The sequence below is a fragment of the Apodemus sylvaticus genome, chromosome 22, assembly GCF_947179515.1.
Source record: "Apodemus sylvaticus chromosome 22, mApoSyl1.1, whole genome shotgun sequence".
In the NCBI taxonomy this organism is placed as follows: domain Eukaryota; kingdom Metazoa; phylum Chordata; class Mammalia; order Rodentia; family Muridae; genus Apodemus; species Apodemus sylvaticus.
The window spans coordinates 26,420,102-26,442,050 of NC_067493.1; the positions used below are offsets into that span (position 1 = coordinate 26,420,102).

At 52.1% G+C, this 21,949-nt stretch overlaps 1 protein-coding gene across 1 annotated transcript in view; it reads left to right on the forward strand.

The window, feature by feature from the left end:
- The first annotated feature begins 5,513 nt into the window (after window positions 1-5,513).
- Window positions 5,514-21,949, forward strand: part of Mad1l1 (mitotic arrest deficient 1 like 1) — a 310,585-nt gene continuing 294,149 nt past the window's right edge. The window contains exons 1-4 of the mRNA XM_052167792.1: window positions 5,514-5,582; window positions 12,531-12,690; window positions 17,362-17,502; window positions 20,583-20,762. Of these exons, the coding sequence (XP_052023752.1) occupies window positions 12,541-12,690; window positions 17,362-17,502; window positions 20,583-20,762 (471 nt within the window). The 5' untranslated portion in view covers window positions 5,514-5,582; window positions 12,531-12,540. The remainder of the gene's footprint in view (window positions 5,583-12,530; window positions 12,691-17,361; window positions 17,503-20,582; window positions 20,763-21,949) is intronic.

Genomic DNA, 21,949 nt, shown 5'->3' on the forward strand with positions numbered 1-21,949 from the left:
TAGACCTCAGCGTCCTTGCAAAATGTGGCTTTCACTGCTCCCGCCCCAGGGGGATAGAACTTCTGGAGCTCAGTCTGAATGACTGTGGCTGAAGGATACCCATTTAGTTAGTGTTTTTAGTAACAGAGAAAAGTTGGAAGTCAAAGCACTTTTCTTTCTTTTTCCCTTTCTTTCTTTCCTTCCTTCCTTCCTTCCTTCTTACTTTTTTTTTTTTTTAAATTTTGTTTTTGAGACAGGGTTTCTCTGTATAACCCTAGCTGCCCTGGAACTCTCTCTGTAGACCATGTTGGCCTCAAACGTGTTCCACCTGCCCTTGCCTCCTCAGTCCTGGAATTAAAGGCAGACGTCACCACCACCACTGCCTGGCAGTCAAGTCACTTTTTCAGATACAGCAGTGGTGGCTACGTAGCTATAGCAAAGCCGAGGAATCTGGGCTACGCGCCTGCGATATTATCTGATGACATTTATTTAGCCTTTTAGTTGGTGGATAGTAAAGGTTGTAAAGTTAATGCATTCTGAGAGGTTTTATCTGTTCCAGGATGTTAGGTCAGACACTCACAAGTGGGCAAGGAATGGCTATTTAGGGAGGCTGAATGGTCAAAAATAAGTTCTCATCAGACTCTGCATCTGCAGCCTCCCAACCTTCCCACAAATATCAGGTTCTGATTCATCAGTCAGCACCGCGGAGGGTTCAGTTGGGGCTGGAGAGATGGCACAGTGGTTAAGAGCACTGACTGCTCTTCCAAAGGTCCTGAGTTCAAATCCCAGCAACCACATGGTGGCTCACAAACGTCCGTAATGAGATCTGATGCCCTCTTCTGGTGTGTCTGAAGACAGCTACAGTATACTTACATATAATAATAAATAATTATTTTTTTTAAAAAAAGGATAGACCGTTGGAGCGGGAAAGTGGCTCCGTGGTTAAGAGTACTTCTTTCAAAGATCAGGGTTCGATTCCCAGCAACTACCTAGAACCTAACCACTTCTTCCTCAAGTACTAGGCATGCATGTGGTATACAGACATATGTGCAGGCAAAGCACCCCTATGAATCAAATAATCTTAAAAAAGAAGATATACGGGCTGGAGAGATGGCTCAGCGGTTAAGAGCACTGACTGCTCTTCTAAAGGTCCTGAGTTCAAATCCCAGAAACCACATGGTGGCTCACAACCACCCGAAATGAGATCTGATGCCCTCTTCTGGGGGTGTTTGAAGATAGCTACAGTGTACTTACATATAATAAATAAATAAATCTTAAAAAAAAAAAAAAAAGAAGATATACTGTTAAGCCTGATGGTGCATGTGTTTAATCCTAACCATTTGGCAGACAGTTCCAGGAAAGTCAGGGCTACACAGAGAAACTGTCTTGAAAAACAACAAAACCAAGTCAGTGACCAGGCAGAAACAGATACAATGTTACTAGAGATATCCTGGGACAGAAAGAATGTTGCCATCCCTCAGGGTTGATGAGCCTCTGCCCTGCCTCCCACAGTGCTCCTCAGCCAAGAGCCCCCGGCTTGCAAGACAGCACAGCAGAGGTGAGTATGCGCGTTATCACACACCTGCAATACAAGTGATTTGGGAGGCCAAGGCGAGATGGCCAAGAGTTCAAGGCCAGTCAGGGCAACTTAACAAGACTGTCAAATGAAAATAAGAGAAATCCTGGGACTGCAATTCAATCATAGGGCTCCAGCCTAGCAAACAAAAACAAGGAACAAAGAAATCCAAGGCTGGGCAAAGTGATAGGCTTCCTTAATCCCAACACCAAGGAGGCAGAGGCAGGAGGATCTCTATGAGTTCAAGGCTAGCCTGGTCTACATAGTTCCAGGACAGCCAGGGCTATATGGTGATACAATATTGAAACCATAAAGCCAGCTAACCACCAACAAAACCTTACATCCCACGTAGAAACACAGAACAGCAGCTAGGCATGGGGGCGCGTGTTTGTCATCCTTGTGTTAAGAGAGTAAGTGTCACAGGCTGGGTCCCAACAAGCCAGGCTCGGCCACTCCTCAATCATTTCAAAGAGCTAAGTTGATAGCAACTCATAAAAAGGAAATTTATTCAACATGGCCTTAGTGGGAAGAGGGACTCAAAGCTGAGTCCAGGGTGTCCCCACGTCCCAGTGTCAGGGGCCTGGGTTGAAGGACTCAAAGCGGGGTCCAGGGGTGTCCCCACGTCCCAGAGCCAGGGTGTCCCCACGTCCCAGTGTCAGGGTGTCCCCACGTCCCAGTGTCAGGGTGTCCCCACGTCCCAGTGTCAGGGTGTCCCCACGTCCCAGTGTCAGGGTGTCCCACGTCCCAGTGTCAGGGTGTCCCCACGTCCCAGTGTCAGGGTGTCCCCACGTCCCAGAGCCAGGGTGTCCCCACGTCCCAGTGTCAGGGTGTCCCCACGTCCCAGTGACAGGGTGTCCCCACGTCCCAGTGTCAGGGTGTCCCCACGTCCCAGTGTCAGGGTGTCCCACGTCCCAGTGTCAGGGTGTCCCCACGTCCCAGAGCCAGGGTGTCCCCACGTCCCAGTGTCAGGGTGTCCCCACGTCCCAGAGCCAGGGTGTCCCCACGTCCCAGTGTCAGGGTGTCCCCACGTCCCAGAGCCAGGGTGTCCCCACGTCCCAGAGCCAGGGTGTCCCCACGTCCCAGAGCCAGGGTGTCCCCATGTCCCAGTGTCAGGGTGTCCCCACGTCCCAGAGCCAGGGGCCTGGGTTGAAGGAGAAGGTTGAAGAGAAAGGCAGAGGAGGCTGTCAGGCCTGGGTGTGCTCAGGCCCATCCGTGTCTCAGCACTAAGTCTTTCCTCACTTCAGCTGACAAACAGAAATCATCCCCCGCCCCCAAGTTTTTCCTGTGTCTGCCCCATAGGCAGTAGACTGTTCTCCTCTAGGGAGGAGATCCTTAGGAGGAGTCTAGCATTTTGCATCTCTTTGTTTCAATAGTTTGATAACTAAAAGGCCAGTTGAAGGGCAGGGCCGTTTCACCAGCCCTCAGAAGGCTGATGAGTTGTTCTGAGGTTTGGGCCAACCTGGGCTACAGGGTTTCTTCTTCTTCTTCTTCTTCTTCTTCTTCTTCTTCTTCTTCTTCTTCTTCTTCTTCTTCTTCTTCTTCCTCCTCCTCCTCCTCCTCCTCCTCCTCCTCTTCCTCTTCCTCCTCCCCCTCCTCCTCTTCCCCCTCTTCCTCCTCTCCCCTCCTCCTCCTACCCCCTCCTCCTCCTCTCTCCTCCTACCCCCTCCTCCTACCCCCTCCTCCTCTCTCCTCCTACCCCCTCCTCCCCCCTCCTCCTCCTCTTCCTCCTCCTCCCCCTCTTCCTCCTCCTCCTCCTCCCCTTCTTCCTCCTCCCCCTCCTCCCCCTCCCCTCCCTCCTCCCCCTCTTCCTCCTCCTCCTCCCCCCTCCTCTTCTTCCTCCTCCTCCCCCCCCTCCTTTTTCTTCTTGGTTTTTCAAGACACGGTTTCTCTGTGTAGCCCTGGCTGTCCTGGAATTTATTCTTTAAACCAGACTGGCCTCGAACTCAGGAATCTGCCTACCTCTGCCTCCCAAGTGCTGTGCCACCACCGCCTGGCTTCCCCCCCCCCCCATCTCCCTCTCTTTCTTCCTTTCTTTCTTTCCTTCTTTCTTTCTTATGAGTACATTTTAGCTTGTCTTCAGACACACCAGAAGAGGGCATCAGATCCCATTACAGATGGCCATGAGCCACCATGTGGTCACTGGGAATTGAACCCAGGACTTCTGGAAGAGCAGTGGTGCTTTTAACTACTAAGCCTGTCTCTCCAGCCCCAGGGTAAGAGTCTTCTTCTCAGCTGCTGATCCCACAACACAACATTCATCTCAAGAGGGATGAGAGAATTTTTTTGGTTTTCATTATTTATTTTTGAAAGATTTATTTTATGTATAATGAGTATGATGAATATGTCACTGTCTTCAAACACACCAGACACATTACAGATTACAGCTGGTTGTGAGCCACTGTGTGGTTGTAGGAAATTGAACTCAGGACCTCTGGGAGAGCAGTCAGTACTCTTAGTTAAGCCGTCTTTCCAGCCCAATTTTATTTATTTATTTATTTATTTATTATTTTTTCCAGACAGGTTTGTCTGTATAGCCCAGGCTGGGCTCAAACTCATAGAGATACTCCTGCCTCTGTCTTCAGAATGTTGGGATTAAACCCATGTCACTACTACCCAGCTGGAGAGATTGTTTATTTTTGTGCCAAATACGAATGATTATGTCCCAGAAACCACAAACTTAGATTACCCCAAATTCCATGTTCCAGTCTGGAAACATGGACTTTTCCAGTGAGAAAGTTTTTATAGTAACAGAACAGAGAAAGTCATGAATCAAGGCACTTAAAAATACATTAGTAGGGCCAGGTGGTGGTGGCATACTCCTGGATTCTCAGCACTTGGGGCAGGGTGGGTGGGGAGGGGGTGGCAGAAGCCGGTGGATCTCTAAGTTTGAGGCCAGCCTTGAGTTCTAGGTCAGCCAGGGCTACAAAGAGAAACCCCGTGCTGAAAAACTAAAACCAAAACTAGACAAAAACAAACACAAACAAAAAACCAAAGCAAACGAAACCATTACTGGCTGCTCGTCTAGCGGACCAAGGTTCAACGCTCAGCACACACGTCTCGGCTCACAGGCTCCCGTTCCAGAGGATCCGCTGTCCTCATCTGGTCTCTGTGGGCATCATGCACGCACACAAAACACCCATACATAAAATAGTACAAATAACCCCACACGGGCGGAAGGATTAAGTAGGCCGTTACATCGAAGCCGAGAAAACTCAGCTATATGCTTCTGATGCTGTTCATGGGCTTTTTGGTTGGCAGAAACCGGGTTTAGATTTATTCCAAGAGTTTTTTTGTTTTTTTGTTTTTGTTTTTTATTCATTAGTCACAACACGTTGGAGCGGACACAGAGGCAGGCCAGCAACGGCTATGAAGGAGATTAAAGCTGCAGCTCTAGACAAATTACAATCAGGCTCTGGACCCGCAACATGACTGAAGGCAGCCAGCCAATCCGCCTTTGCAGCCACAACTTCTTCCCAGGAATTCCCATTCTCAAAGGAAAGAAAGTGAAACAAACTACCCAATCAAAACATTGCCCCAAACCAAACAACCTGTGGCAACATTGTGGCAAGATTCAGAGAAAATGCAACTTTCCAAAACTTTGTTCCCTTTCCAATGCCAGCAGTTGTTGCTGCAAGGTAAAAATCTCAGCCCTAGGGACACAGAGGCGGCAGGGGCAGGTGGATCTTTGTGAGTTCCGGGCTACACAGAGAAACAGTGTCTCAAAACCAAAACCAAACAAACGTTCCCTCGCAAGGGGAGTTATTCCACACATCCCCGCGCACACAGTGGCGGTGGAAGAGCGCCCTGCAGGGACAGGCACCCGGGTCCAGTTCGGTCCCCAGTCCCCCGGCAGGACGTCAGTCTGTCCTCACATATTTGGCGCACATATTTGGCGCACATATTTGATTCTTTACGGGCCGTTTTCTCAGATCTCGCGAGACCCGGGCGGAAGTCTCGCGATCCTTAGGCAGCGGCGGAGAGGAGGGAGATCTGAGCGGCTGCTTCTGCACCGGGCTCCTCAACTGAGGTAAAGGACCCGGCGGCTGGGTCTGCCAGTGCCCCCGGCGCTGCGCGCGCGGACGGATCGTACCGAGGCCGCGGGAGGGAGCTGTCCGCTGCCGTCGGGCGGCGCCTGCACAGCCCGAGTCGGTCCCGTCGCGCGCCTTCCCTTTGCAGGGTCTCCCGTGTCGCCTTCCCGGGGCCGCTGTGGACGCTTCTCCCACCCGGGTGTCCCGCTGCAGGGCGCGGGAGGCGTGCCTGGACCGGGGCGGACGGACGGAGGGACGGGGGGACGGAGGGGACGGGGTGACGGGGGGGGGGACGGAGGAACGGAGGGGACGGAGGGGACGGGGTGACGGGGGGGGACGGAGGGGACGGAGGGACGGAGGGGACGGAGGGACGGGGGGACGGAGGGGACGGAGGGGACGGGGGGACGGAGGGACGGAGGGACGGAGGGGACGGAGGGGACGGAGGGACGGAGGGACGGAGGGGACGGAGGGGACGGAGGGACGGAGGGACGGAGGGGACGGAGGGACGGAGGGGACGGAGGGACGGAGGGACGGAGGGGACGGAGGGACGGAGGGACGGAGGGACGGAGGGGACGGAGGGACGGAGGGGACGGAGGGACGGAGGGGACGGAGGGACGGAGGGACGGAGGGACGGAGGGACGGAGGGACGGAGGGACGGAGGGACGGAGGGACGGAGGGGACGGAGGGGACGCTGTGGCCCGCTGTGCGCTGGAGGGATACCGGGGCTGGAGCCGGTTTTCTTGTGGGTCTCAGGGAACGAACTCAGATTGACAGACGGTCTTGGTGACAAGCCCCCCGTAAGCGCCAAGTCGTAGGGCAAGCCCACTGTGTGTGTGTGTGTGTGTGTCAGTACTGTTGAATGAACCTAGGACCTTATGCACTCCGCCACTGAGCTATGTCCCCAGACCTTTTAAAAATGAATTGATCGGCTAACTAATTGTGTGTGTGTGTGGGTGTGGGTGTGTCTGTGTGTACTGTTGATCTAGGACCTTATGCACTCTACCACTGAGCTATGGCCCCAGACCTTTTAAAAGTTAATTGATCGGCTAATTAATTGTGTGTGTGTGTGTGTGCCTGTCTGCTTGTCTGTCTGTCTGTCTGTCTGTTTTTGGCAGTTCTGTTGATTGATCTAGGACCTTATGCACTCTACCACTGAGCTATGTCTCAGACCTTTTAAAAATTAATTGATCAGCTAATTAATTTGTGTGTGTGTGTATGTGTGTGTGTGTCTGTCTATACCAGGCTTCCTGTCAAAGTCGGAGGATAACTCTCTTCCTCCGTATGGGTCCTGGAGATGGAACCTTGCATGTCTGTCTTGACCTAATGCACCGTCCAGACTGAGCTGTTTTCAGTCCCATTCTCCCCAGTAGTACTGAGGATTGAACCCAGGGCTTCGTGCATGCTAAGCTGTCACCAACTCTGCTGCCTCCTCAGCCTGATTCTTACCCTTTTTTCTTAATCTTAATTCTGTGATGGGGCTTTCAACGTTTTCCAGGCTGGCCTTGAACGTGCCACCAGCCCTTGAATTTGTCTTAGTCTTCTGAATGCCTGGGATGACAGACCTAAGTCACCAAGAGCCAGGTACTCAGGCTGTCCCCGTGTCTGAAACCAGAAAGGTGTGGGGTGTGTGTGTGTGTGTGTACACCTGTCAACTCAGGAGCTATCCAGAGCAGCTGGTGTTCCGGAAGGTCTGCTGTCTGGAAGTTGAGGGTTCTTATGGAGAGGGTACAGCTTGAGGTGACGTTTTAGTTACTTGTGTGGTGTCGTGCCTTCTCAAACTGTAGCCCTTCATTCTTGTGTGTTAATGGTGGAGTTCTTGTGTTGGCCCAAAGAGGGAGGACAGAAAGTGTGACTTTTGTTTGATCTTTGAGAGCAGAGGCCTGCTTCTTCCCTCTGTGCCTGTTGTGCCCTGGCCACCCGCTTCTGCTTCCTCGTATGTGTAATTGGGGTGCACACTAAGGTTCTTGTTAAGTGGAAAGTTCAGAAGAAATATTTCTGCAGAGTAACCCCTGCCCACTTTGAGATGGGTTGGTCTGTATTTTTAGGTCTCTGCGTATAACCTGGGCTGTCCAGCCACTTGTCATCTTGCCCCTCAGATACGTTCCTTCTCTTCTCAAGGCCCTTTCTCCGACCGAGAAACACCTAGACTCCTTTGTCACGGACCCTCTCCACCCACTGTTAGGAATGCCAACACCACACCTGGTCCTTCAGTCTAACCTGCTGTGACATACATGTCAGTCTCTCCATCCTGTCCCCAGAAGATCGTGAAGGGGTTTAGACAGCTCCTGAGGCACGTGCAGATTCCTTCCACACTCAGGACAGGGACCACAGCCCCACTGGTTCCCTCACTGTCCCCTGGGCTGACTGACTCTAATGGAAGTTCTAGGACAGCTGAGGTGATCTCCAAGGGAAAGGTTCTGTGGGGACTTGGCTCTTGATGGAAGACTGAAGCGGCTTGGGTCCTCTGCCTGCCACCATCATGGCTTCTGAACCAGGGTAGTATTGTTAGTTGCTGGCGAGTCTGTTTCGTTCTTATTACATAAAGGGTCTACTTATCCAGACGTATAGAATATTCTGGACCTGACCTAGGGTCCTGTGTTCTAGAGGACCAGGCAATTGTTTGTGGGGACACTGAGAGTGAGTTAAAGGTTGAACTGTTGCCTAGTCTGCATCTGTCTGCTTGTGTTGTGAGGGTGCCCCTAGACCCCATCTGTAACAAGGCCCTTCCTCCTGTGCCTCAATTCCAGGGTGTCAGGTGTCACAGTGTGTGAATCAGTTCCTTCCTCAGTCGTGAATCATGGGGCTGGAACTCAGGTCAGCAGGCTGCGTGGGCGGCATCTTTACCCATCAAGCCATTTCCCTGACCCACACCAGGTAGCCCGCAGACATTAAAGTTACAGACATCCTACATTGATTTCCTTATCCCACACCGAGACGAGCACCCTACGAGGGTCACACAATCCCAGCCGTGTCCTCTGCCCTTATGGGGCCTAGTTCTCTCTGCTTGACTAGATGCCATCTGTCACTGCTTGCCACTCAAGAACCTTGGTACAAGAGATTGTCGGCACTCTCCGCAGTTTTCCAGTTTTCTAGCTCCTGGCTTCAGTCTGGCAGCCGGATGCTGCCTCGCCCTTACCCAGGTGTCGTGTAAGAGCCCTGCTCTCCCTTTGCTTGGCCTTTCTTCCCATGGGAGGGCAGCGGTCCTGCAGGTCCAGCCTTGTGAGCCAAGTCAGCTTGTACATCTCCACCTCACTCACTTGGCCCCTTCCCTGGTCTGTCCCACTCACTGATCTGAGAGGAGCCTGCGGGCCTGAGCCTGGGGTTTGCCCTTCTTTATCCGCTGTCTGTCCTTTGAGAAAGCCCGTGGTGAGCTGTTGTTGCCTGTCTCTGGCTCAGCCACACGAGCCTCTTGTGGCTATTATGCACCTCCCATGCAGGCCCTGGTCTTGTCTTCCTCTCTGCAGAGGGGGGAGTGGGCATTTCTATCCTGATACTTCTCACTTCTGGCTTTCTTCCCTGGGAATATCTTCTCTCTGTAATGTCATTGACGCAGGATATTTGATCACAGTGTGAATCCCAATATGTATTATTTACTGGAAAAACCTGTTTCTAGTTGTGGTGTGGCTCAGCCCTAGCACACACCTTTAATCCAAGAACTCTCTGCTTATTGCAAACAGCATTAAGTAAAGTCAACCATATGTCTATAGGCAGGGTAAGCAGCCAGTTGACAGGGAGTGAACTTAGGGAAAAATCATAGAGAGTAATGGGAAATCAGGAGGCGGATAGAGAGGCACACAGGAAGTAGAAGGGAGGGACATTTCAGCCTGAGGGTTTTTGAGGTGGTGTGGAGAAGAACTGTCTTTTTCTTCTGGGACATCCGCTGAGGAGGAAGGTCAGCTGGGTGCTCTCTGCCTCTCTGAGCTAGCCGGGCTCTCACCCCAGTGTCTGGCTCCTAAGCCTTTTTTTTTGTGGACTTGTGTTTTTCGAGACAGGGTTTCTCTGTATAGCCTTGGCTGTCCTGGAACTCACTCTGTAGACCAGGCTGGCCTCGAACTCTGAAATCTATTTGCCTCTGCCTCCCAGAGTGCTGGGATTACAGGCGTGCGCCACCACTGCCCTGGCTTTGGCTCCTGACTCTTTATTAGTAAAACTGAACGGTTCAGTCTTTGATAAAAACAACTCTTCACCCTCAAGCTCTCTCCTGTACAGTTGTCCGAGCATTGCTTTGGAAGTTCGCCCTTCAGATGTCTAGATGCGCAGTGTGAGAATCCCCTCACTGCTCACTGTGGCCCTTGGACCTCCTGTCATCCTTACCCCAGCTGCTTTCACAGTGGCCATCTCTGGAGATGCCTAACTGGCTCTCAGTCTCCTGGCCTCAAACCTGCTGTTTGTTTGTTTGTTTGTTTGTTTACTTATTTATGTAGAGGTGGGGTCTCTCTTGTGACCTTGGCTGTCCTAGAATTTATTATGTAGACCAATGCTTGGAAAAAAGGTATGTCCCACCACACCTAAGTCATGGAGATGGAGAGGTGTTGGGGCCAAAGGGCTTGCTGCACCCCTATCCAGCTACTCCCTCCGGGGTCACACTCTGTGCCGGAAGCAGGTATTCCGTTTTCAATCCCCATTGCTGGGCCTCATCTTTAAGGCCACAGTGTGGAAGTGGACCACGGGCGCTAGTCTTTATTGGACTCTCCCACCCCACCCTTCCGCAGGTGCTCTCCTGATAACCCTGTGCTACTGCTCTGGCCTGCTCCTTGTCTTGTTTCTTTCCCCCACACACCCGGCCCAACAGGCAGCCAGCGCAGCTGGTATTGGGTAGTGAGGGCTTCACGCAGGCAGAGCAAATGCACTCTGCCCTGCCTTTTTGAGACCAGGTCTCACTAAGTTGCCTAACTGGGCCTTGAACTTGTGCTCATGCCTCCTGAGTGTCTGGGATGACAGACTGTGGCACCAGGCTTCACTCCCCTTTAGTTTTCCCAGCTATGACTTGACTGGGAGCCAGAAGGCAGTGTGTGCCTGATTCTCAGCTCCACACTAGCCAGAGTGGTGGTGTTTGTCTGTCTCTCACCCTTCCATCTGAGCCTGGGAGGTTGGGATCCTACTCAGAGGGGCGAAGTTTGAATCAGTGCTGTATCTCCGTCGCAGCCTGACTCTTGGAGGCTAGCCTGGGCTGAATAGCAAGACCAAGTCTTAAAAAGGAAAAAGAGGAGCCCATCACGGTGGTGCATACCTTTAAGTCTAGGCACTCTGGGAGTTTGAGGCCAGCCTTACATAGTGAGTTCCAAGCCAACTAGGTTTGTAGAGTGAGAGCTTATATTAATACAAAACAAAAACCACACACGAAATACTCAAAAAAGTAAGACCCAAAGTAGCCACTTTGTAGAAGCCAGGGTTGGCCGATGTGCTATATAGACTGAGCCAGTGTGTGTAAACACCAGCAGATGGGGCTCCCCACCCCCACCCCAATGTGAGTGGCAGCAGTGGCACCTCCAGCCTTGGCCCTCTGACTCCTTTACAAGGTGGCTTACAGTCCAGGTGGCTTTATGGGCAAGGAAGGTGAGGCTTAGTGAGGGTGCTAGGAACCCTCTGTGTGTGAGCCAGCTGGGGGTGTGGGCAGCACTGGTAACAGCATTGCTGGGCCACCATCACCTGACTGTTCCATGCTTGTTTCTGACCCCCAGAGGCCACGTTTGCGATGAGTGTGATTTTGGGGTGGGGAGTGTCCTTGGGCCTCTGAGCACCTCCTCTCAGGGCCTGGAATGTCTGTCTGCCTGTCTGATGTATAGACCAGCCCGCAGATGCTCAGATGGTGGTAGCTTGGAGCTGAAGGTTTGTGGTATGAACGTTTTACAATCTCTCTCTGTGTGTGTCTCTGTCTCTGTCTGTTTCTGTCTCTCTATGTGTATCTCTGTGTGTGTCTGCGTCTGTGTGCTATGGAGGTTAGAGAAACTTGGTGTTGATTCTTGTCTTCCATTTTGTTAGAGACACAATTTCTTGCTCAGTGCAGTGTGTGTAAGGCTCTGTGGCTCGTGAGCTCTGGAAGATTCTTTTGCCTCCATCTTGCAATTTCCTGTAGGAGTGCCAGAATTAGAGACACTCGCCACCATGTCCAGGTTACTGAGGATTCAAGCTTAAGCCTTTTCTCTTAGTACATGGGTGCCCTGGTGTGAGTGAAGGACAGCGGTTCTTCCTGTCTGTGGGCTCTGTGGGCGGAGCTCAGACTTCAGGCTTTATCGAATTTACCTCTGAGCCAACTCACTTGCCAGGCTTTTAAGTCTGTTTTTTTTTTTAAATTTATTTTATTTTATTTTTTTATTTTTTTGAGACAGGGTTTCTCTCTGTAGTTAAGTCTGTTTTATTTCTAATTGTGTGCATGCATGTGTGTGAGTTCAGTGCTTAGGGAGGCCAGAAGAGGGCGCTGAATGCACTGGAGCTGGAGCTGCAGGCAGTTACAGCCTGGTGTGGATCTGGGAACTGCAAGAGTGCTGAACACTCTAAGCAATGAGCCCTGTCTTAATCCCTCTCCACAGTTTGGAGATGGGGTCTTTCTGTGCAGCCCTGGCTGACCAAGAACTTTCTGTGTACTGTGTAGACCAGGCTGGCCTTGAATACTCAGAGCTCTTCCTGCCTCTGTGTGAATGCTGGGATTATCATCTTATGTCACGTCCTGACCCCCCTTTCCAAGCAGGGTCTCATGTTGCTCAAGCTAGCCTCGCATTCATGTAGCTGAGGCTGGCCTTGAACGTCCCCCTGCCTCTACCTGCTGATATCATAGGCATATTGCATGGCATGCTTTTGCCTCATTTCCTCTCCACAGTGTTGGCAGTGTTGGCTTCATGTTAATGTTGAAAACATGGTAGTTTCCTCCATAAGGGTCTTAGAGGAGTGGGCTGTGCCAGCAGGGAGCACATGGGAAGGCTGTCTCTGACCTTTGCTCTGTCTCCTAGGAGGGTGACCATGGAAGACTTCGGGGAGAACACCACGGTCCTGTCCACCCTGAGATCTCTGAACAACTTCATTTCTCAGCGGGTGGAGGGAGCTTCAGGCCTGGATGTGTCCATGTCTGCCTCAGGGTCCTTACAGAAGCATTATGAGCAGAGCATGCAGGTGAACAGTCCTCTGGGTCTGGGAATACACCTGGCCTGGGTGGGGCCAAGTCAGCTTGGAGGCCAGGTGAATGTCCTACACACACTTGTAGGCATTTATCAACTGGAGCATAGCTAGACCAGGGCCTGTCCTGACCATGCTGGTTAGAGGCTGCCCTGGTTGCCTCTGTGGGGACTGAACTCGGTGCTCACACTTGGGAGACATGGTCTTTACCGATGGAGTCATCTCCCACAGTATGATTCATTCATTCATTCATTCATTCATTCATTCATTCATCCTGTCTGTCTGTCTGTCTGCCTGTCTATCATTTACTTATTTATTTATGGCTGTCCTGGAACTCACTCTGTAGACCTGGGTGGCCTTGAGTGCACCGAGATCTGCCTGCCTCTGTTTCCTGAGTGCTGAGATAAAAGGTGGGTGCTACTACGTATGAAGAGGTTTACTGTGGTTTACAGTCCTATGTCACTCTGTTCTGATTCCTGGGATTGCTCCTAGAGATGCAGTTCCAAAGGGGCCAGGGCTCCTGCATGAAGGGCTTCAGGCTCCAGAAGCGGCAGCCACAGCTCCAGTTGGTTGTGGGGCTTCCGGGAGAGCAGTGACGTTCCTGCCTTGCCTGGTCCTCTCAGTGTGCAGGTGACCGCGCCACGCTGCTCCCAGTCTCCTTGGCCCACTCTTTCCTGTCCCCTCTGCTCTGGCTGCAGCTGGTCTGTGATGAGTTGGGAGCTTCCTTTGCTCTGGGAGCCCTGGATGCTCATGCACCGTCCAGCAAACTGGACAGTGCTGCTTTGAGCCATTGGCTTTTGTCCGTTTGCCCCAACACTCCCCACAAGCAGCCGTTTGGTGGCAAGTGTCGTCTTTCGTCGCGTGAGCAGGTCTCTTGTGACAGTGTCTTCTGTTGTTAAGTCATCTTCCTCCCACCCCCTTCTTGGTAGCAGTGGGGATTGAACCAGGGTTTTGCACATGCTAAACGATCACTCCACCACTGAGGTACGTCTTCAGCTTTATTTTATTTGAAAACAATTTTCTTAGATTTGTTTTACTGTATGTGAGTTAGTGTTTTGCCTGCATGTATGCATGTATGTATATGTGTCATTCTTGGCTCCTCTCTAATAGCAGCAAGTGTCCTCACTGTTGAACAGCCTCTCCAGCTCCTACATCCTCAGCTTGAAGCCGCTAGTTTCTTGTTCGTTCGTTCTTTCTTTCTTTCTTTCTTTCTTTCTTTCTTTCTTTCTTTCTTTCTTTTTTAAGATTTATTATACGAGCACTGTAGCTGTCCTCAGACACCCCAGAAGAGGGCATCAGATCTCATTACAGATGGTTGTGACCCACCATGTGAGATTTGAACTCAGGACCTTTAGAAGAGCAGTCAGTGCTCTTAACCACTGAGCCATCTCTCCAGCCCAAAGCAGGTATTTTCTAAAGCGATGCTGCCAATGGATGACAGTTGTGTCTGAGTGCTAGTGAAGGAAGAAGGGGGTTACTTTTTTTTTTTTTTAATGCTCCCTCTTGAAAATCCAAAAACTATCCCTCCCCCTCTCTCCCTCTTCCCTCCCACAACTGAACGAAGATCTTGGGTATAAGGGGCAGGCCCTCCATCCCTGCGGTGCATCTCCAATGCCATCCTTACTCTTTATTTTGTGACCAGTTTTGTAAAGTTGTTCAGGTTGGCCTTGAACTTACTCTGTCCTAGGCTGGCCTGGAACTTGTGATCTTTCCTCATGCCTTGGTCTGAGGTGACCGGCACGCACCACCACCCACCTGAAGAAATGCATTTGATGTAGTAGGAGGAAGATGTGGCTCAGATGTGAGGTCCTTGGGTGCTCCGTGGTGCTGCTCCCCAGGCTGGGTGCCTCTTCTGTGGAAGCTTCAGCTTGCTGAGACCTAGGACTGGAGCTGGGCATGGTAGACCTGGGAGGTAGAGTCAGAGCTGTTGTGAGTTTGAGGCCAGCCAGGCTACATAGCAAGACAGTGCTGCTGAAGTAAAACCTGGAGTGTGACGGGACTTCACCCTCCCATCAGCATGTGGCTGCAGAAATGAGGGCGGAGGCACCACTTTGTGGGGTAGGGCTGTGACTCTGGGTGAAGTGCTGGCTGTGCAGACATGAGGACCTGAGTTCGGCTCCCCAGCTCCCCTGTAAACATCTGGCGTGGTGACATGTCTGAAGCCCATCCCTCAGAGGCGGCAGCAAGTAGAGACCGGAGGATCCCTGAAGCTCATTGGCCAGCCTCATGGAATGGATGAGCTCAGGGTCCAGTGAGGACCTTAAGAAAATAAGGTGGAGGTGATCCATAAAAATGCCCAAAGTTGACCTCTGACCTCCAGCTATACAGTGAACACATACACATACCACAAATGTACACATACCACAAATGTACACATACCACAAATGTACACATACCACAAATGTACTGGTGGAGGGATGGGGAAGGCTTGACATCAGGCGTAGGTGGGCTGGGTAGTTCTGTGCTGTGTGGGATCCATAGCAGGGTCTCTAGCTTCTACCGCTAGGTGCCAGCTGCATACACACCTCTAACCCTTTGTCACAACTGGAATGTTTCTAGAGTCTAATCAGTGCCAAATGTTCTCTGGGGACAACCTTTCCCTCTGTAGGGAGCCACTGCCCGAGTTTGAAATTCTGGGTTTAAAGTGTTTAAAGAACACTCCAAGGATGTGTCTAGATGAACTGTTAGTTTAGTAAGTGAGTGCGTCCTGAGGCTCTGTGAGCACCCAGGGTGCTGTGGAGTGGGTGACAAGGCTCCTGTGGCCTCTGTGGCCCCATGACAGCGAGGGGCACGTGCTTTAGAGCTCTTTGAGACTGTCTGACTCTTGCTCAGGGACCCCTCTGGCAGTTGAGGGTTTTGGCTCCCCAGTTCCGGACCCCAGCTGGCGCTGTTGTCTGTCTTCTGCTTATCCAGGCATAAGCCAAGTGTTGTGGTGGGCTGAGCAGGTGTGCCAGGTCCCTAGCCAGCCTTCTGATCAGCGGAGTCTCTGGATTGACTTAGTGACAAAGTCTGTGGGCTTGGAGGTGCAGGTCTGTAATCCCAGAACTTGGGAATCGAGGCAGGAGGACCCCAGCAAGTTTTAGAACTTGCCAGAACTACAAAGTGAGACCTTGTCTAAAAAAAAAAAAAAATCAAAAATCAAAACCAAAAGTTCATCATGGTGTGGTAGTGCATGCCTATCACCCAGCTACCCATAGGGCAGAGACAGGAGGATGAGTGTAAGGCTGGCCATGGCTACACAGCATGTTTGAGTCAACCCTAGCTGCGAAAGAGTGTAAGTCAGCTGATGGTGGTGGTGCATGCCTTCAACTGCGCTCCAGTAACCTCAGCTACTCCAGCTATCCCAGCTACTTCAGCTACTTTGGAGGATCCCAAATTCAAGGCTAGCCTTGGCAACTTGGTGAAACCATGTCTTTAAACAGCAACTACAACAACAGGCTGTTGTGGCTCAGTGGTAAAGCCCTTGCCTCCCATGTTGACACAGGTTCAGGGTTTCATCCTCTGGGGAAAAGACACACACACACACACACACACACACACACACACACATGTGCACGCATAGTGGGTGTCTGGGTCTAAGCCTCAAACTCAAAGCAGGAGAGAGAGAGGTCACAGTGAGGGACATGGCCAGCATCGGCTCTGGTTGACATCGCAGCAGGGAAGTGGACCTCTGTCCTCACTCTGGGGTTTCCATAGTGAGGCTTTCCAGGGACTGGCCTGGGTTGTGCAGATACGCAGACTCGAGCTCCCGATAGCACAACTGACTGGCTTAGCCTTGGGGACCAGATTGAAGCCTGGAGCCCTAGGCGTCCAGACTCCTCTAACTTTCAGAGCTGTTAGTGCACGGTGGTGTACAGTGCCGTGCTGAGGTAGCTTGTTAGCTGTGGAAACAAGTGCACCCTCTCTCCTAGAGCAAGCCTCCACCGCCACTTCCAAACCTTCCTCCTTTTCTTTCTTGCTCTTCGTGTGCGCACGTGTGTGTGTGTGTGTGTGTGTGTGTGTGTGTGTGTATGTGTGCACGTGGAGGCCAGAGCTTGGTATTTTAGGTCTTCCCCCATTGCTCTCTGCTACTCTGCGATGGGGTCTGTCGCTGAACCTGGAGTTTGCCAGTTCAGCTGGGCTGCCTTGGCTAATGAGCCCTTCCTGCTGCTCCTCTTCCTCCTCCTCCTCGTCCTCCTCCTCCTTCTTTGGGGCATGGGGGGCGCATTTGAGACAGGGTTTCTCTGGGTAGCCCTGGCTGTCCCTAGAAATTACTCTGTAGACCAGGCTGGCCTCTAACTCAGAAATGTGTCTGTCTCTGCCTCCCGCGTGCTGGGATTAAGGCGTGCGCCACCACTGCCCGGCCTCCTTATTTTTTTGAGGCAGGATCTTGCTCTGCAGCAGTCCTCTTGCCTAAGCCTCCCGCGTGCTGGCCTTGCAGGTTGTCACTTGCCTTAGTTGACGTGGCTACTGAACTCTCTCACTTTTTTTCTTTTCTTTTCTTTTTTTTTTCGAGACAGGGTTTCTCTGTGTAGCCCTGGCTGTCCTGGAACTCACTCTGTAGACTAGGCTGGCCTTGAACTCAGAAATCCACCTGCCTCTGCCTCCCAAGTGCTGGGATTAAAGGTGTACGCCACCACTGCCCAGCTCCTGAACTGTCGCTTTTCTCTCTGGGTACCAACTGCTCAGCTGGAGGAAAGAGCAGAGCAGATCCGCTCGAAGTCCCGCCTTATCCAAGTGGAACGGGAGAAGATGCAGATGGAGCTGAGCCACAAGAGGGCTCGCGTGGAGCTGGAGAGAGCAGCCAACACCAATGCCAGGAACTACGAGGTGGGTCCAGCCAGCCCCAGGAGGCGAAGCCATGCCCGCACTTGTCAGACCACCAACTGGGGCCCAGCTCCTGTAGTCAGAGGCACCAGGGCATTCTTCTGTGGTCAACTAATGCTGGCAGGATGGAGACCTGATGAGGGGATGTCCGCAGAGGGGCTCTTAGCTGGGTCATTTGCTTAGTGATCCTGTGGTGTGGTCAGATCGGTCTCTGACTGGCCTCTGCTTCCTCTTTTCCCCAGAAGAATTGTAGTGATCTGGAAGAAATATTAGGTGCTGGGGTAGGGGTGGGGTGACAGGCTCAGGAAATCTCAGGCTTGCAGAGAGTCTGGGGGACTATGTCGTATCCTACCAGAACCTCATTCTGTAATGGGCCTGGACAACTTGGGTGTGCAGCCCTGTGACTTGGGGGTGTACAGTGCAGGAAACTGTGATTTCCTGTTTATGTGCTGGTGTACATGTATGTGCAAAGGGCATAGGGGAACCTTGGTGTCGTCTTTAGGAATGCCACCCATCTCCTTGGAGACAGGAACTCTCATAGGGTGGGTGTAGGCTGGTGAGCCTCAGGGATTCGCTTTTCTCTGCCTCCCACAGCTAAGATCAGACTCTTGACTTTCTACGTGGGATCGTGGGATCCCACCCCTACCTCAGCACTACTGACCAGCCATCCTCCCAGCCCTTGCTTCAGGTTTATTACTGGCTTTGCTGGTGCTTTCTAGGACTCTGATTTGTATGCGAGTGTCATGGTGACGCAGGCTGGGCATCAGACCTCAAAGTCTGTAACCTTCCTCCCTTCCCTGTGACGCCATCTGCCCTATTATTGTTTGATTTGCCCATCATAATTTTTCCTGCCCTCGTGGCAATGGCTGGCACTGCTGGTGCACTGCTGCCCGGGTGGATTTAGTCTGGGATGTAGAGTGCTGGCCCTAGTGTACTCTCCCTGTTAGGGTTCTGTCTCCCTTCCTTCCCTCCTTCCCTCCTTCCCTCCCTCCCTCCCTCCCTCCTTCCCTCCTTCCCTCCTTCCCTTTCCCTCCCTCCTTCCCTCCTTCCCTCCTTCCCTTTCCCTCCCTCCTTCCCTCCTTCCCTCCTTCCCTTTCCCTCCCTCCTTCCCTCCTTCCCTCCTTCCCTCCCTCCTTCCCTCCTTCCCTCCCTCCGTCCCTCCGTCCCTCCCTCCGTCCCTCCGTCCCTTCCTCCCTTCCTCCCTCCCTCCCTCCCTCCCTCCCTCCCTCCCTCCTTCCTTCCTTCCTTCCTTCCTTCCTTCCTTCCCTCCTTCCCTCCCTCTCTCCCTCCTTCCTTCCTTCCTTCCCTCCCTCCCTCCCTCCCTCCCTCCCTCCCTCCCTCCCTCCCTCCCTCCCTCCTTCCTTCCTTCCTTCATTGCTGTGACAAAGTACCAGACAAAGACAGCTTAAGGAAGGAAGGGCTAGTTCTGGCTCCCAAGGGTGCATTCCCACATGGCAGGGGAAGCAGGCAGCAGGTTCCTGAGGCGGCTGTCACGTCACATCCACAGTCAGGAAGTGGAGGAGGTGAATGCTGGGGCTCAGCACCTTTTCCTTTTATTCAGCCTGAGACCCAGACTGGGGCCAGACTGCCTGCTTCAGGGTGGGAAGGCTCTGTGGAAACAGCTTCATAGATATCCCTGAAGGTGTGTCTTCTAGGACATTCTAAATCTCGCAATTTGACAGCCAAGATTAACTGACGAATGGATCTGTGGCACTCTGGCCTGTGTCCTGTGTTGATGGTCTGGTCCTGCCTCTTAGGCAGAGCCTATGTGCTTGCAATTCATCTCTAGTGTGCAGTGCTGGTGTGGCCTTATGGGTGTAGAGGACACTTGAGTGAGCGAGGGAAGGCTCTTCCTGGGGGAAAAGCTGGCACAGCAGTGATGAGAAAGCGAGATCTTGGCCCCTTTGTTTTCTCAAAGACTTGTCCTTCTACGTCCTGCTCAGAGATACACTAAGGGGTGGGGTGAGCTATGAGGTGCTGGAGATGTCAGACTGTCCCTTGGAGTCTTGACATCTACTGTGGCAGCTCTGGGGGTGTTTCTGGGGCAGCTCATTTGGTGGTGGGTAGATTAGACAGGTCAGATGCCCCTTCCACCTTGAAATAGCTACTTGGGGGAAGTATTGAAGGAAGGTCTGAAGACCTACCTGGACAATCTCCTTTCTGTAATGTGCTGGCAGTGCCAGTAGAGTGCTTTCTGGCTCCCCAGTACTCTGATACAGTTTCTTCCCTCCTTCCCTCCCTCCCTCCCCCTCTGTCACAGGGTCTTCCTGCTGTTTTAAGGTTACACTTGCAGTTGCTGTTCTCTTGGGTCCTTTCAAGCTGCGGTTCAGCCTTCCTTCTCCCTGGGGGCTGCAGCCCTGTGTGCATGCATTGAGCCTTCATTGGGCAGGGGTTGTAACATTGTTTTAGACACAGGTGACATCTCTCATGGAGTAGGATTGCCTGCTGAAGTTCTGGAAGGTCTGAGGAGGTGCTTGGGTAGGTGTTTTCTGCTGAGGACAGTGATTGTTGTCAGTCCTATCCTCCCCAGACTCAGCTAGAGAAGTCCAAGGACGCTGACAGAAGCGATGGTAGTCGGGCTGTGCCTGGACCTCAGCGCTGTCCCAGCTCTCGGAGCCACACAGCTCTCCTAGAGATTCGCGTGGTGGCCGGGAAGGTGTGCGTGGTGGACACTCAGGACAGTAACAGTCCTGCCTGCAGCTGCCATTCATATCCCTTTCTAACTGTAGTCATCTTCTCTGTGGGGAGTCTCAACGCATTTTAATGACAGCCTGAGCATGGCCAGACAAGATCTGCTGGCGCTGCAGAAGCTTAGCTTCATTCCAAGGTCAAGTCTGAATTGTAGATTTTCCATGCTTTATCTTCTCTTGCAAGGAGGGTGGCGGAGAGCAGACAGTGTGACGAGTGTGGTGCGGTCCATGCCAATTGCCTGGCAGCGTGCGAGTCCCCATGCTCCCCTCCCGCATCAGGAGCCCTGGTATGTGGGGCTCTTCTCTGGTCCTGCCTCTGCCCTCTGTGACAGACAGGCCTGCGTGGCTCCTCTGTGTGCTCCACTCCCTGACCAAGCTCTTCCTTCTCCACAGCGCGAGGTGGATCGCAACCAGGAGCTTCTGGCACGCATTCGACAGCTGCAGGAGCGTGAGGCCACAGCAGAAGAGAAGATGCGGGAGCAGCTGGAGCGCCACAGGCTGTGCAAGCAGAGCCTGGATGCTGCCAGTCAGCAGCTGCGGGAACGGGAGGATGGCCTGGCTGCGGCCAGGGAGGTGAGCGCAGGCCCGTGCCCGGGACCTAGACTCACCCTCACAGATGGCTGTTTGCTAAGGAGAGTGCGTGTGCCCATAATTCAACATGGTAACAGCAAGATGTCTTCATTTTAGTTTTTCATTTGTCTCTGTGTGAGCATGCCCACATATGGATGGGTACATATGTGTGTGTGTATGGCTGTGAGGCCCAAGACCAACCTTGGCTGGTTTTTCTCAGGTGCCATTCACCTTGTTTTTATTCTTATTTTTTTTTATTTGTTTTTATTTTAATTTTATTTTTTGTTTTTTTCGAGACAGGGTTTCTCTGTGTATCCCTGGCTGTCCTGGAACTCACTCTGTAGACCAGGCTGGCCTCGAACTCAGAAATCCGCCTGTCTCTGCCTCCCAAGTGCTGGGATTAAAGGCGTGCGCTACCACTGCCCGGCGTTTTTATTTTTAATTATACATAAACATATGGATGTGTGCATGTTAGTGCAGGTTCCCATGAAGACGAGAAGACGGCACTAGATCCCCTGGAAGTGGAATTTACAAAGCAGTCATGAGCTTCCTGCCGTGGGTGCTGGGATCCTCTTGGATTTTCTGTACAACAGCACGTGCATTTCACTGCTAGGCCATCTCTCCAGCACCCTCTCTGCCTGCGTTGTATTTTGAGATATTATATCTCTCTGGCCTGAAACTCATCAAGTATGCTAGGCTGGCAGGCCAGTAAGCTGTAGGACGCACAGTGAGGTGTAGGACGCACAGTGAGGTGTAGGACGCACAGTGAGGTGTAGGACGCACAGTGAGGTGTAGGACGCACAGTGAGGTGTAGGACGCACAGTGAGGTGTAGGACGCACAGTGAGGTGTAGGACGCACAGTGAGGTGTAGGTCTCTGTCTCCCTAGGATGAACACCATTGCACCCAGCTTTTTGCATGTTTCTGGGGGTGGAATTCAGGTTTCATGCTTGTATGCTACACCTGTTACTCACTAAGCCATCTCTCGCCCACACCTTCATGTGATTCAGTCTGTCTGTTTATCTAACATCTATCTATCATGTCTGTCTGTCTGTCTGTCTATCTATCTATCTATCTATCTATCTATCTATCTATCAATCATCTATCTATTTATCTCTCTAGTGTTTTTTTGACACAGGGTTTCTCTGTACTGCCCTCACTGTCCTAGATTCACTTTGTGGACCAGGCTGGC